A 16,881-nucleotide genomic window follows, 5' to 3' on the forward strand; every position below is an offset into this window, starting at 1 on the left:
TGGGTACTGCAGCAATTATTTCACCTAGGAGATGCAGTAATTTTGTACCATTTATTTTAAGGTTTAGGGTTTGGTAATCTCCACCTACCTTGCTCATCTTGTACTTTGAAAAGCTGACTGTGTTTGTATCATATGGACCAAGAGTGTTACTACTTTCATAGAGCACTTGCCCAATACATCAGAATGATCCTATGGAAGAGAATAATTACCTCAAGACTGTATAAAAAGTACAGGATAATTGTCATAAAATATCCTGTACAACAGTAGCAGGTGAAGAACCATTTATAAGGTAAATCAATGTAGAGGCAGAAAGTATCAGGTAGGGGGAACACTTTTTGACATGTGTCATCTTCATAAACAGCGTAAAATTCCTCTTGACTGCTAAATAACCTTTAGAAAGATGGCATGCCTGGAAGTTTGATTTTGTTGCTCTTTGTAGCAACACACCTATACAACTGCTTAGATACTTGATTCCCATACATACCAGCATTTTTCCAGTTTAAAAAAAATTGGTTTAGGAAATTAAGAAGGGAGACAATGTAGCTTTTAAATTTTCCAGCTGCAAAATTAGGTCCTGCTTACATTGATGAAATGTAATCCTATCAAATGTAGTTCTATCATCATATGGAATCACACAGTGATCCACGGATCACGTTATTGCTTGCATGACACATCCTGAGGTCACAGCTCTTTAGTGCCAGAGCAGGTGGGAAGGCACATGTTTGGTGCAACAACCCTCACCTCATTAGTCCTGCTGCTGCCTCTGGAGAACCCCAGCTGCTGTCTCAGAAGCACCGCAAATGCCATAGCACCCTTAATGAAGCTGAACCTGCTGTTGAAAGCAGAATGTTAGGACCTGTCAATTGATAATGCTATCCCCTGAGAGAAGACAGGGAAAAGCTAGAGACACTGGCAAAAGAATAATTTCTGGTAGGATAGCATTTTCTTGTAAGTATGGCTTCCTTAAATATGCAAGCTGCAGACAGGAGGAAAAATTTGAACTCTAGAGTGAAAACTCATATAATACAGGAAAATTTTATTGTACAGAGCAAGTCCTGCCTACAAATTGATCAGATGCCAACAGCATTATGCTGGGAATGCTGTGGCTTTAGGTTCACAAAATACTGCAGCTTCTTTAATGCAGAGCCCTTCAAGAAATGCTTTGCAGAGGCACTGTAACAACAACATGGGTTACATCTAGAAAATGAGATATGCTTGTTATCACTGTTTTAATCTCCTTGAAGGCATTTCTGCTTCTAAATTCACTTCACAGGATCATTCAAATTCACATTCATCACTCCCCTTTATTTTCCAAGCTTCATATAGCATTTTAAAAACAAACTTCTGTGTTTGCTATTCTGTTAAAATATTATCTTTCATCACAGCTAGCAAAAGAATCAAACCTGACAGCAAAGAGTCCAAACTGCAACTTCCAACAGCAAATCCCATTTTAGCAGCTGACAACTCTAGTTCACCTTCATGGTTAAACTTGAAGTTTTCCATGAACAGCTGCACATGGATGAATGGACTCTTTCTTCTGGATTTTATACATCCTATATATTGATACAACCTAAAAAGAAAGTTCAAGTTTGAAGAAAATCTGTTCAGTGATTCTGCTTGACATTACTAAAACAGTCTCAAACAATTGCTGTGGTTTGCTAATAAACAAGCTTCTAGTTTTTCCCAATTTCACCTTACTGTCTATCAAAGTAAAGATTCCACTAAAAATATATTCTACATCTCTTCAGAGACAGAGGAAGAAAAGAGGTCAGTCTCAAAGAATTTGTCTTAAATGCTACTGTGAACAAGTAGACAAACACTTCAAGTAGCATTCGTCCAATTCATTACACAGATTCCCCACATCACAACCTTCCTGGCATAAAAAAATTAATCTAGATGAACACATGCTTCATCCAGTAGCAACATTCTAACAACAGTTTTGAGCTGGATATTCCTATATACACTGTTTAACAAGAAAAAAGTTTCTGTGACAAGGATATGAGGTAGTTTCTAGCTAAGAGAGGTTATGACTGCTCCACTGGTTACTTGCAAATGCTTGAAAAGACACCAAGGGACACCAGTGTTACTTTACACGTGAAGAAATGTTTTACTTTTCATTTCTTATGTTTCTTCAGGATTTTTGAAGAATCCTAAAAGAACATGTGCTTTGCCTTTAAAGCAAGCAAAGCTAACTCGCAAAAATTACTCTTTGGAGACCTTGAAAAATAGACAGAAAATTAATATCTGAACAAAGCATTTTTACCACAGGAAATACCAAAATCTAAGGATTTTCTTTATTTTTCTTGCAATTATTAAACATGAAATTAAGTTTGGGCTGTCATGCTTTTTTAAAAGTTGTAGTAGGCTGATTAAGCATATCTGGACTCAAAAACCAGTAAGTTACATCAAATGAAATAAAACATACCCTACTGACACCTATGGCAGTAAGCATATATGAGAGCAACCAAACAATATATGAATTTGTTACAATTGAAACTGAAAACTAGGTATTTTCTTTTATTCATTACTTGTCCACCTTTACAGGTTCACAGCAGAAGAGAATCAACATACAACTAAATAAACTCCAAAATTAAACAAAGAAAGCAAAATTTTAATTATGCTACATAAAAAGAAACCCTTCTGCTTTTTGATTACATAGTCAGAAATAAATTTTAAGTGCTTCTGGAGATGATAATAATGAGATAAAGATGAAGACACTTTTACAGACATTTTGAAACATTCTTTACTTTTTTGATTTATAGATAATCTATCCATAGTTAAAGGATTAAGTCTGACATTTTCTCCTACAAACTACTAAAACCAGACACTACCCAGGAGCTTAAACATATGAAAAAGCTGCATCTACTTAACAGCTGCAGAACTCAGGACAGAGGCAGTAAAATATAAAAAAAATACAGGAGTTAAAAATCCTACTGCATGAATATTAACTGTAATAAAAGAGAAGACATTAAAACCAGCAGCTAGTTAGGTGCCAGGACATAATAGAACCCATAAGGGCAGGCAAAGAATGATGCTAAGTTAGGAAGAAAGAATCTGTTTTCAGAGAACTTCCTGACAGACACCACAACAAAGCAACATGAATGGTGACTGTGTGGTCCCCTTCTCGTAAATAAATCAGGCGTCAAAGGTTGATCTGCAGTTAATAAGAGGCCTAAGCCTTCTCCAAGGATTTGTAGTACTCTGTCAGCACAGTCCAAGCCTTGGGAGCCATGAAGCCTTCCGGAGGGTTTTGTCCTTCCCGAGCCAGCCTGCGCATGCGGGTCCCCGATATAAAATCAAAGTCTTCATGGCTGACAGGGTAGGGGTGGAGGAAAAGGGAGGGAAAAAAGAACATACATTAAAGGCAGGCAAAGTTGCTCATATTCCTTCTACTTTCTTGATACTTTACACATTTTTTTCTTGGGCGTATAATGCTGTATAGCAGCTGTCATTTCAAGGCCAGCAATGGCAGTAAATCTCAGGAATATACATCCTCTACAATATTCAGCTTTGGTAACTCCTGAGGTTTTAGCAGTGTAGTCACATTTCTCTTCACAGAGAAAAGCAAGGCACAATTCTTACCAAGAATACTTCTGGGTTTCACATTCTCTGAACCTCAGAGAAAGAAAAAACAACTCTTATCTCATTTACTGCTCCTGTGTTTGTTCACAAGTGGAATGCATTGTGGAAGACTGTTTACCTGAAGCGAATTGATAACTGGATTCTGGTGTGAGTGCTTTGATTCACTGACCAACTGGATCCAGGTGTGTGTGTATTGGAACTGTTGGCTGACAGTCACAAGATTCAGCGCAGTGGAGTGCTTGGCAGATTCAGTTTAGATGTAATGTAACATAGTGTAATACAATATAGAATAATATAGTATAATAAAGTAATTAATTAGCCTTCTGACAAGATGGAGTCCTCCTCATCATTCCTTACCCTCGTCAGGGGCAAAAATATCTACCATATAGCAGCATGGTGCAACTGAACCCCTGTGGACTGAATTCAGTCTGGCTTGCTCTCTGTGAGGAAACAAACTCCTGTTGAAGGAGAGCCATCTACTCTACCTACTGTCTGAGCCCTCTGCCAAGGCAACAGCAGCCATCCTGATTTACACCTTGCCTTGCCAGGGCAGGAGACCAGCCTGATGAGCTGGCTGGATGTTCCTGTGCTGGTTCAAGGAGGTCATTTTAGTGCCACTAGAGAATGTGTAAAAAAAATTTGTACATCTTAGTGGCACTGTTTGGAGAACAGAGAACGTAAAAGCCTCAGTATCTAGAGGCAAGCTTCCCAGCTGTGCCTCTGCCAGACACTCAGCACACATATACATATTTATGCATATTGACAGCATGGCATATACAGCTCAAAATAAAGAGAAAAGCAATGGAATAATAAAAATACCTTCCTCTAAAGACACCTTTTCCCATAAAAAACAAAATTCAGTTGGACAAATGAAAAAAACTGAAGACAGATTAGGATTGTTTACCATTGTTTACATAAGACTCTAAATTATTATTAACTTCTCAGGTATGTAGTCATAAGCAGCAAAAGCTCCACAAATTAAGTTACTCCTCACAGGACTGAAAGTAAAAGCAAGACAGGAATGCCAGAGCTCTATTAAATGTTCCAAAGGAAGAAAATATGTATTTCTAAATTCAATATACAATTTTACTTATGCCATTTGCTCAATTTGCAACATGTATGAATTACTCATTCTTTACTTGTCTGTTTGAAATAAAAACCAAGTATTGATCTCAGATGTAAATGCCTTAGACAGAGACAGGAGCCAAGTGTGCACATCAGAGGGCAGAACTTGGCTCTAAGTGCTGGTCTATGCTCAGTAGGGTATGGAAGTTAGCAAGATGCAGAAAGCATTCCACAGTTCCCTTTCACAATAACACTAGCCCCATAACTTTTTGATTTGGGCTGTATACATTTACACACCAGCACTGCCATACATGCTCTTTTCTTGTTGCTCTAAATTTGGGACTGTGGGTTCCTGAAGTGTCACAAGACAAAAAAATCCTACTGTGCTTTAGTCCTGCAAAATATAAATCACATAAAAATGAAAAATTAAACTTGGTGTAGCTCCATGGGAGAAAAAGTTGGCACTGCTATTTATAACATCTGAAAATTTTATGCCTTAGCAGAGAGATGTCTGCTGTTCACTAACACTGCCTGAAGGTAACTTGAGTGCTTTGCAAAGAGCTATTTATATAAAATATATGTGGGGAAGTGATAAATCTGGTTAATTCTGTCAAAAAAATACCAAGTGTTCAGATGATCAGGAAGAGAAGAGAAAAGCAAGTACTGTGAAGTTACTCCATGTGTGGTTTCTCCACACTAAAGCTTGAGCATTAAAAAAAAAAAAAAAAAGGTGCTTTATTTCCACTTGTTTCTTAAGATTTCAGAAAAGCACTCAACTTTGTCCCATACCCTGCAAGTGAAATAATGCTACCAAACTACAACATTTAGATATGTCATAGAAGTTTCCATCAATAACACATACAACTCCTTTAGCTGCTTCTTATCCCTAGCTGCACAAAAAGCAGGTAAGAAGCAGAGATACCAAGGAAGAGAGAAACACAAAGCTAAAGAGATCTATAGAAATTATAAAAAAATGAAATGAAAAAAGTGAGTGAGCTTCAGATCAGAAACATAGTACATTCAGCATGTTATAATGTTTCCAAAATGCTATTAAAAATTAAAAATTATGTCCTCACATTATCCTGAAGGTCTGTTTTGAAAGGGTTTTTCTTTAAAAAAAATTCTTATTCAAATGGAGCCTTGGCAATATATACACAACAAGACAGTATTTTTGCCTTTTTTAAAAAATTAAAGCATTTAAAAATTTCAATAAAATTTCAGAAACTGAAATTCCTGCTAAGGAGAAAAACCTCATCAGTACTGTGACCACTGTGGCATGTGGCCCACAAGCATTTTGAAATAAAACATATCAGGATGAGTAATTTGCTTTAGTAGAAGGAGATAGTAAAAGGAGTCACCAAGAAATGTCGTTCAGAGTGAATTTTGAGGACATTAAGAGTTACTGTATATAAGGTGGATTTGAGTGGAACATGAGAGGAGGAAACACTTCACCATTAAAGATGCTATAAAAAAAATCATTCAAATTTCATTCTTGTCAGATTTGAAATGACCCTCAATGAAACTTAACACAAGCCTTTTCTGAGCATGGCATTTTAAGTGCCTTTAAAAATTTTACTCAGTAGCTGCTGGAATCAGCTTTCTTTTAGCCATGCTTGATGCTACTAAATACTCTTAACATTAACTTGACTTTTTACTGCCAATTGAGTTTGACTGACACTAACTTTAGTGCCAATTGAGTTTGACTGGTAGTAACACAATACTTTGTGCCACTGCAATTAAAAGCATCCTCCAAAAAGAAGGAGGAAAAGAAAGCAGAAATAGAACCACAACAAAAATTTGTTAACAGAAAAACAGTCCTGGCACATTTCACACTGAGGACTGGTATTTGCTCGGAGGCATAGCATCCTAGAACTCTACTACACTCACAGTATGGAAAAAACCATACCTACACACACTGTGAAATTTTCTTACTGATGGAGGACAGGGATTACAGAGACCTAACAGGTCCTGTGACAAAACAAGGACATGATTAGTTTGCAAGGAGGAAGTGACTGCCACAGGGAACCTCCTGTGCTGGATCTCTGAGGTGTCAATACAGTGCATTAATACAGTAACTGGAGAGAACATTTCTTCTGCTTCAGTATTCCCTACAAATTTAATCTAAGTATAGACCACATTACATAATAGATTTTTCATCTGGAGAAAGACTAAAGATGACTAAAGATCAGTCATAATCTTGGGAACCCTGACCTTCTCTCAGGTATGTCCAAATGATCTTCTAGAAACTCCCATTCTCTGGAGGGCAATGTCTGATGCTCTCAAGGTCTTAAAGAATTACTCTTAAATACAAGACTCATGATAAAAGTACAAACCATTCATTCACAGTTTTGCCTTTTTTTTTTTTTTTTCTTTTTAGGCAAATAGAACAATAGGGAAATAAAATAATAACATGACTTATTCACCCTGTTCTGTCTTCAAAACAACTGTGATGTTCTACTCAGCTACTAGACTTCAGACTAATTTCTGGGACAATTCACAACTCCTTATCTGGGGTCTAATTCTAACCTTAAACTCCTTCTAGAAGCACTTGCTCTGAATTTAAACTTGCCCTTGCAGCATCAAGTCATGACTTACTCTGTAACTCTTCCAGGAAGTCTACACTGTGCCTTGGGAATGAATGTCCCATGATGCTGAATGAACCAGCTACTGCCAGCTAGGTTCAAATCCCAACCACCCTGGAACAAACTTGTAAAATCAGAACACGATATTGTGATTAATATCAACATATGCAAAGCAAATCCTTTCCTAATTCCTTTCTGACTGGCAGGAGGGTTAAAGTCTCCGGGCCTGATGCAGAGCTTCAGTGTATCCTACATTATGTACTGATGGTAATTGAAAAACCATATTTCACATAACTAAATTAGGGAGAACAGTCAAGTGTGCTTATTGCAGCCTCTTACTACCACTTTAAAAAACTAATTTGAGAACAGTATGTACTTAGTTGGAACAGCTCCCCCATAAGTATGATTTTATAGGATTAAAGCAGTAATGGCAACCATATTAAAGGTCCCAGGAAAAAATATATAAAGTTAAAATCTCTCTTCTTCACAGATACCCATGCTTCATTTACATTTTATACACAGCATGAACAATCTGCTCCAGTCACCTTACTTATGGGTTTCTTTTAGCCAAAATGTTCTCTTTGGTTTTCTTTCAGGAAAAAAAAAAAAAAAAAGTAATTTAATTCCAGACACTGTTGTGGCTTTTTTAATTGCCAGACTAATTTCCTTTCTTAATTGCGTTTTTTCTCAGCAGCAGTCTGTGGCTGCATTTTATAGAACTGATCTTCCATAAAGAATTGGGAATCTCTGCTCACAAAACCAACTTCTATTATTAAGCCACCAATCCCAAATTACACTTGTCTGTGGTAACTGTGTGAGGCCTTTTTGGCTGAAGAATCTCACTAACTGATTTTCTGAAGGAATTTCAGCATTGGGTAAGCTTTTTTTTAGGGGGGTGGGTGGGTAGGGGTGTTATTTGTTGGTTTCTTGGTTCTTTGGTTGTTTTCTTTACACTTCACTCTACCAGTTGTTTACAGGTCAGACATTCAATTTAATTATCCATTATAATTAGAGTTCTTCCTATAAGCTTTTCTAAAACACATTTGTATATATTCAGTTACAGATAAAAAATTTTATGAAATATAAAAGTGCAAAAACTTTGATAAGGACTATAATAATATTCCTGCTAGCTTTTATATGCATTAATTCAGAATTCTATGCAAGTGGAAACGCTCAAGCTTCCCACACAGAAACTTAGATTAGGCTTTCTATCTGACTTGAGCAACAGCAAAAAACGGAAATTTTATTTTAATCATCCTCATTTTGACCAAAGGGAAAAGAAAATTAAATTAGTTCTACCTGTGCTGCTATACATCACTTCAAATACATTCCTCAAATCACTCTCCTAGATCTAAGTTTCAGACAAATTGTTTTTCAAAAAATAAGTTTCAAGAGTTCAGTTTCATGAGGTACTAAACCTAGTTCTAAGATGTCCAAGAAACAAATTTAAAGTTGTGCTGGCTTCATGAGGTAAAACATTAATATAATTCTAAGTCATCGGTTGTTCATATGTCTTAATGTTCTAAGGGGTAACTTTATTTAAACATTTTATAAAAGTTAAGCTTTGTGCACCACTTTGCAACTACACTTGCTGTGCAGCTGTTATTAATGCTTTCAGGTCAGTCTTTCCTTACCCCCTCTCCTCACAGACAATGCTGTTATCCTGAATGCAACCAGGGTATTTCTGCCTTTCCTTACTGACAGGGGCCAAGTGACTTCAGCTCCCACACAGCAGCTCAGCACTGTTAAGCAGCAGCACAAGATCCTGACCAAGTCAGCAGTCTCCACACTGGTCCCAAGCAGCCACTGGATCAACTGAAACCCCAAGGGCAGCACATGTTCTGGAGGGTACTAACAGAAGTGAGAAACAAACTGACCTTCTACACCAACTCCACAAAACTGTGCTTGTGCGGTCACCTCTGGGAGCAGAAGACTTTAAGCACAATATCACAGGCAGCACACCAGAGCAGTAAGGGCCCCTGGCACTGATTTGGAGGCAGGGCCAGTGTAGGCTTTTTGGTGCCTCCCAGGCTTGCCAGCAAGGTCATGAGCAGCTCAGGCACAGGCAGGTCTCACACAGTTGCCCAGCACCCTACTGGAGGCAGCTGACCAGTGGTGACCCAGCCTCTGAACCCATCCCCACAGGCATACAAGGAGTGCTGTCAGCAAGTGTTGCACCTTTCTCATAAAAGCTGAGCAAATCAACTCTCTGCCACCGCTAATTCTGCAGCCACAACTTTTCAGACATCCCTCTGGCAGCTGGACCAAGCTTTTGGCAACCTCTCACCATGAGCCAAAGATTCATCTACCACCATCCTCGTGTTAGGACTTCCCTGAGAAGCCAAAAGGTATTTCACTAATGGCAGCAAAGAGCCCAACTGCAAAATCTCTGCATGTCTTTGCTGCCAAGCCAGGTGTGGGTGCAACTCTACCAAATTACAGACACACTCAAGGCAGCAGATGGGGTCTACTATGGCTTCTCACAAGCACCTTCCCAGACAGAGGAGTCCAGGAGGCCTGAAAGAACAGAAGAGATGACCACATGGGGAAAGAATAACCACACCCAGCAGCTAAGACACAAGGCCAGCTATAGCTCAGTCCAAGGGAAACCCCCTTGCCATAAGCTTCCACACATTCATTAGTGATGTAAATTCTGGAATTGTCTAGTTGGCTGTCAGATGTCCAAGTCTCGAAAAACTGAGAAAGGTGCAAGAGATAACCAAATTACCCTTTTCTGATACAAGTCACAGCAATGCTTCTATGCATACAACCCTCCTTCCCACATTTTCACACTGTGTTTTTCACCAAGTGAGCTCAGGAAATATTTCCACAAACATCACTATTTCACATCCAAGGGTCTTCCACCAGCACTGATCATCTCATGTTTCCAGGCAATCTCTCTTCCCTGCCATCCTCCTTGCAGAGTCAAACACCACATGGTCCAGGAGTCTGCCACATTTTCAGCATTACACAGACTATCTTGGATGGCAGCCAGCTGCACCCACCCAGGCTCTGAGTCTGTCTGGAGCCTACCACAGTGCTCGTCTGGCAGGCAGAGCAGTGACGGGAGCCTGCACGTGTCCGCATTGCCACCTAGAGGATTGCTGCCACACACCAGCCCATCCACAAACAGCATCCAGGGAAGGACAAAACAAATGGGCAGCACCAGGGCAGAACTGCACACATTAGTGGCAGCATGGCCTTTTTTCCATGACACTTACAGAACCATGGAAAAAAATGCCCCAAATCAAGGCTTTATAGACACAGTGAAAGGATAAAAGGGCGCACATGATGTGCAGTCTGTGACCGAAGGCAAAATCTGTTCCCACTGCTTTTTATAAGGAAATCTCAGAGCTGTTTGGGTTCTCTTTAATCATTTGCTACACTTAATGACAGAGGTATAATTTTACTTGATTCAAATCACATCTATCCTACTAAGAGTACAGTACTGATGATCAGAGAATCAATATTCTGAATTTTGGCCTGTCACATTGCTACTCCCTTACTATTCTAATTTAGTAAGAATTGATATACCAATAAAACTACTTCACTTTGATCCTTCTGTATTGAAAGATCTTTCTGACCAGCAGGTCCAGGAAGGTGATGTTTCCCTTCTACCCCACTGTTGTGACAGCCCACCTGTACTGCATCCAGACCCTAGGGAGGACCTCAGCATAGGAAGTCCATGGATCTGATGGAGTGAGTCCAGAGGAGGGCAAAAAATTTGATCAGAGAGCTGGAGCACCTCTCCTCTGCAGACAGGCTGAGTGTTTAGTCTGTAGAAGAGAAGGCTCCAGGGCAACCTTATAGCAACTTCATGTTCCTAAAGGAAGTTACAAGAGAGCTGGAGAGGAACTTTTTGCAAGGGCATGTGGTGATAGGAGAAGGAGGAATGACTTCAAACTGAAAGAATGTAGGTTTAGATTAGATATTAGGAAGAAACTTATTCCTGTGAAGGTGGTGAGGCACTGGAACAGGTTGCCCAGAGAAGTTTGCATTTCAGTACCAACTTCAACTGCAGTTTGATGTAAAACAAAAGTACATGTCAATAATCTGAATAAAGAGGGTTAAATTAAAATGAGAAGTCATCTTTCCAGTATTATTCATTGTCACCAGAGCAACACATACACAAAGTTTTGAACACTGCTATCCCACACAAGGGAAAAATAACATTGAAGTATGCATACAGAAGATTAAATTAACTGTTCTGTAACTGGATTAAAAATAAAAAACCAACAAAACAGCTGAAAACCCTGGGACACAGAATACTCTTAGCACATCATTGTGCTTTATTACCAATAGAGAAAATAAATAGGTATTTGCCACCCCATCTTGTCCACTTTCTTTTCCACGCTGCACACTCTCACTGTGTCTCTTCCCTCCTATCTGATGCACACCTGACACCTGAGAAGCTTATTTAGAAAGAAAGCTAATTTTACCATTATAATAAATAATAATATCTTTTTCTGGATTTACCAATCTGTGTCATTATGTTCCAGAATCAGAGAAACTCCAGTACCTGGGGAGTCTTCATGTGGCAGCTAAAGTTAGATCAGGCAGCTGCACTGTGAACCAAATCATGCTGAAATTAAGCTACATTTGTTTAAAATCACATCTTCAACACTGCCCTATTTGAGCAATATAGATTTAATTATGAACAAGTTTTTTAATGTGGGCAGGGGTAAGAGGCCGCTATTGCTCAGAATTTTCTTAAAATGAAAATGCAACTTACTGATCAGAGTCATAATAATCCATGCACTTCTTTTTTTTATTATAGGCTGCAACCCTGAAGGGTACAATTTCCAGTGCTCGGAGGCCTGGAGCCATTGTGAGCACTTTGGCACCATGGGTTGGTTCATACAGGTCTTTCCCAGTGTCAGGGTGTGGCATCCCTGCTGGATCTCGCCCTACAATGTAGAAGTTAGCTCCTGCAACCATCCGGGATCTGCAGTGCCACTGAACCTACAACAGAGACAGCAAAAACAATTAACAGAAGAAAAGGCTCCAAAACTGCAGCTCTCAAAATGGGCATGCACTCTGTAAATACTATTTTTCCTTAATCAGATGTGATTTTTACTATGGAGCCACAACATAATAAAGAACCAGTTAAGACGACCACCATCAAACTTACAGCTAAAACATACTATCCTCTTTTTATCTGCACAGTAGGTACTCAGAAAGTTACTTCAGCACCATCTACACATTCAGAATGAAAAACCACCCATGTTCAGCATTTTCAACTTGTACATGTGGCAAGGATATTGTTCAAGGTAGAACTAACACTTTGTCTGCATGAACATTAAAACCCAAAGGACATATAAACCAGGTACACACTGCACATGAATGCTTGTAATAGATTAACTTTCCCAAGCAGGTGAATTTATTGCAGTTTGATACAGCTTTCCCTTACAGAACTCTTGCTTTTCTTCCAAGGCACTTGTCAGTAATGTTAAAAATACAAAAAAATCCTAAATTGATACATATTAAAGTTGTCCATTTGGATTTTTAAAGACTGGAAGAACACATCCGTCCTGTAGATAACCATATCACCAGCTGCTTGTTCTTCTGTAAAGCATTTATGCTATAGAAACAGATAGGGTACCAATGACTTTTAAATAACCTATGGAAAATTATTAAAGAAAGAATCTCTCTTATTACTTGAACAAATATTACTGTCAGGCTGTACTCTGAGGTCACTGTAAATGACCTCATAGGTCACAGGAGGAGAAAAATATGTAAGGAGAAAAAATTTATCTTGTTCAGAATAAGGAATGGGGATTTTGCTCCTCCTCACACATACAAGAATGACGTAGAAGATTTCTTTAATTCTCATAAAAAGCCTATGGAGAGCAGCAGAAGATTCCCCACATGAACTCACTCACTAGATCTGGACTGCAGTTCTTTCTCTGGACTGAAAGGCAGAAAAAGCTCTGTTTGACCAGTCAACTGGCCAGCAGAAAATAAGTGGCATCTGCCTAATTTAACTTCACTGGCAAGATCTCCTATCTATGAAAAAAGCTCCCCCAGAGTTAACCTCAGAGCCTGGAAAAAGGAATGAGATGGAGAATCAATATCCCCTCAAGGAATTGTCCTCAACTAAGAACATTTATTCTTTCTGCTGCCTCCCACAAACCTCTAGGGACTCCAACCCAAGACCTGGCTCCTAAACAAAGTGTTGCCAAAGAATTATTTCATACAAAAGTCTTGAAACAATTCTCTCTGAATTAAGTTTGCCAAAAAATAAACAGACTGGTTTTTTTCTTAATTTCTGAATGCCCCTCTAACATATAAACTTCCTGCTAAACAATCATAAAACTTAAGTATTTTTAACATTCAGAACAATCACTTGGTATGTTAACAGATCTTATCATTATTTCTAAAAAAGACCGTAAAAAAAGGAGGAAGGATTAAATTATTATCATATCCTTGTAATTGTAAAGAAAGGAACCTATAAACACAATATTTTCTCCCAGCATTTCCAGCAAAATCCTCCAATACAGAAGTTTCTTCAGAAGATAATGTTTTGGATGGTGACAGAGACTTGAAAATCTGCTTTCTCAAGCAAAATCAGTCTCTCCCTCCATTAAAACAACACAACACACAAACATCAGATGTCGCGCAAAATATCTTCGTGCACTATGAAAAGGGTTTTGTTTCACTTTCAACTCCTGATGTATTTACCTCAGTGGGTCCTGCATACATCATGGGGGAAGGGAATATAGCTACCACTGTTGTTTCTGGATTCAGGACTCCCTCCTCCAGCACTGCAGCGTGCTGCTTCATGCGCCACATGAGAGGAACATCATCCTCCTTTGTCCAGCCCCCGAGGGGGTGCAGGAGCAGAACGGGGCGCCGGTAGCCGCGTTCCAGAAGCTGCTTGTGAGTGTCCTGCATCAAAAGCGCGTGCCCGTTGTGCACCGGGTTGCGTAACTGGAATGCAAAGACAGCATCTGGGGAGGAAAAACGAACAAGACAAAAGATATAAGGGAAGCAAGTTATTTTATCAGGAGGTGTACAGGCATGGAAAAAACTTCAGTATATGTTTTTCTCTGAGGTCTATTAAACATGTGTAATAGCAGTGCTCGCAGGTCATTGAAGAATTATCAATTATTACAAAATCACTGCACTTAGTGTTATAAGTAAAAGTTATGTTAAATTAGGGTATAGTTCAATTATATTATATTAATTATGTTATATTAATTGTATTATGTTAAGAATGGGCGGGATTATTAAAAAGTTCTACGAAAAGGGTCCAGGGTTTGGTGGAAGGGTAGTCTGGCGGGGCAAGATGAAGTCGAAGAGGGATTGGAGAGAAGATCTGACCAATCATTCAAAGCCCTGCAGAAGCGACTGGTCCAGAATGAATAGTGTTAAAGACCAATGGGAAGCCTGGAAATGGACCAATGACCATGCAGATCCAAAATGGACCAATCCTGGATTCAAAGGCGGCTATAAATGAGGGAAGTTTGGGTGGGTTGGGGTTCTTCTTTTTGGAAACTTGTTTTCTGAGGAGAACCCAGTGCACTTGGGGTAGCGCACTGTTCTGTTTTTCGCTCGCTGTGTGGGTGCCTGGGCTTATCCTGGGTACTCTGTTCCTTACAGCTATTTTAATAAACAATAACCTCTTTCTCCAGAGAAAGTTTGGTCTCGCTCATATTCATAACACTTAGTAAGAAAAACTAATTAAAAACAACTGTACAAAAAAAAAATCAGCTTCCTTAACTTCTGAATTTTCTGCAGAATGACTCTAGTTTCTCCAACTTCCATTTGGATTTTTCACTTGAATATGGATATTGTATTCTACTAAGAAATAAAACTATGCTACCTATCTTAAAGGCTAAATATTTCATCAAGAGAACAAATGGAGCTGTTTGGAACAAAATTCATAAAAGGGGATTTAATGTTCCTTACTAAGTTTCCTTTGCCTTAGTTTAGAAGATTTTAAGCATGGTAAGAACCAAGCAAGACTAACTGCTATTCCAGAGTGTTACAAACCCTTCAATGAAAAACCCTGCCACAGGATTTCCCTCTCTCCTGCAAATTCAAATGAACTTGAGTGCCCTGCAAGACAGCAAAACCACTGAAACGAGAGATTCTCCAATATGGAACCAATGAAACCTAGAGAACAGGGATTTTTCAGATCTCAAATAATGTGTTTGTTTAGGGGTTAGCCAAAAGACTGATATTGCAGACCTACAGCTCCTACACAGAACCTACAGACCACACAGAACAATGACAGGAGCTCAGGACCAGTTGTGCTTTGCATTCTTAATCTCTCCTCACATTTACCAGTGCAGCTGCCTGCCAGTCACTGCCACAGTGAAAGCAGCATGTTTGTTCTCTGCTTTATGACATTCCTCAGCCTCTTACTTATCTGCCTAACACAACCACTTTTGTGAAAAAAACTGTTTTATTTCTTGTGCTGGAAAGAAACTTGGCACCAGCCTACCTGCACTACTTTCATAAGCCTTGTTTCCCAGAAGCAGCATGGAACAGACTTAAAAATAGCAGAGCATGAAAGTGCACCATTCAACCATACATCTGTAGTTTTGGCCAAACATGATCTTTAAATCACAACTTACCACATTTTAACATTATCTTTTCTTCCATTACTAACATATCTACAGTGCATGGAAAGATAAAGTTCAGAACCTCAGGCATTACCAGCTTCTGTTATGCATTTAGGCAATGCAGTTCCTCAGATCATAAAAATTATTTCATTTAAAAGCAAAGAAAGGCGCCTACAAGAGCATTCAAAATTTTCACCCTTGAAACAATGCCAGCCACACTGGTGGCAGCAGACATGGATAAGCCTCTGCAGGAAGAAAGCAAGCAAAAAAAATTTACTCACCAGCATTCATTTCCTTGAATTTTTGCCTTAGCTCAGCCGGAGTGAGGCGGTATTGATCTAGTCCATCATTCCAATAAATACGATCAAGGACCTGTAGATCTCCACCCACAAGCCAGTTCCCTTGCTCCATAACCATCTAAGAAAAAAAACAAAGTTCATGTCAGGATTAGTTATCAGCTTCTCTTATCAAGAGCATTGCAATGGGGACACATCTTTACCAAGGATTGTGTTCCAGGTTAATTTTGACAGTTGGAAGTAAAGCATCAGTGTTAAAAAATGAAAAAAAATTCACTGGAGCATAGTCCAGACATGTTATCCCATGATGCAGGAGAGATGCACAAACCTTCAGTAGGCCTTTCTTTCAAAATTGAGATAATATAAAGAAATGCAAATAGCCATTATTATTAACCAACACTGCATGACAAACAAAGATAGAGTCTTGAAAGCTCTATTACAATTTATTTAGCATATATTAGCATATATTTTTATTACTACATATTTTAAAATTTAATTACAATATAGCAATACAACAAAGTTGCACACTTAATAGTTACTGGTCAAAGCAAATGCTATTGAAGCTTTTGTACTCTCTAATATACAAGATTTACAATGCTGCAATAGAACATATTGCAGCATTTGAACTCTGTAGTTTACAAGATTCTAGTCAAGAATAAAGTAACAAACAAAACAATTCTGATTAACTATTCACCCATTTTAATCTACAAATAAAATCACAATCTTTGAAGTAGAAAAGCTTTTGGAGTTGTTTCATGGTAGCAGTTTACCCAAGTAACAGATGTT

The 16,881-nt window shown here is 38.7% G+C and overlaps 1 protein-coding gene across 1 annotated transcript in view; it reads right to left on the reverse strand.

Moving 5' to 3' along the window:
• Positions 1-2,272: 2,272 nt before the first annotated feature.
• Positions 2,273-16,881, reverse strand: part of PAPSS1 (3'-phosphoadenosine 5'-phosphosulfate synthase 1) — a 39,893-nt gene continuing 25,284 nt past the window's right edge. The window contains exons 9-12 of the mRNA XM_063156459.1: positions 16,081-16,216; positions 13,911-14,179; positions 11,962-12,191; positions 2,273-3,311 (exon numbers count right to left, since the gene is read on the reverse strand). Coding sequence (XP_063012529.1) covers positions 3,173-3,311; positions 11,962-12,191; positions 13,911-14,179; positions 16,081-16,216 — 774 coding nt within the window. The 3' untranslated portion in view covers positions 2,273-3,172. The remainder of the gene's footprint in view (positions 3,312-11,961; positions 12,192-13,910; positions 14,180-16,080; positions 16,217-16,881) is intronic.

Source organism: Melospiza melodia, chromosome 5, assembly GCF_035770615.1.
Source record: "Melospiza melodia melodia isolate bMelMel2 chromosome 5, bMelMel2.pri, whole genome shotgun sequence".
Taxonomy (NCBI): domain Eukaryota; kingdom Metazoa; phylum Chordata; class Aves; order Passeriformes; family Passerellidae; genus Melospiza; species Melospiza melodia.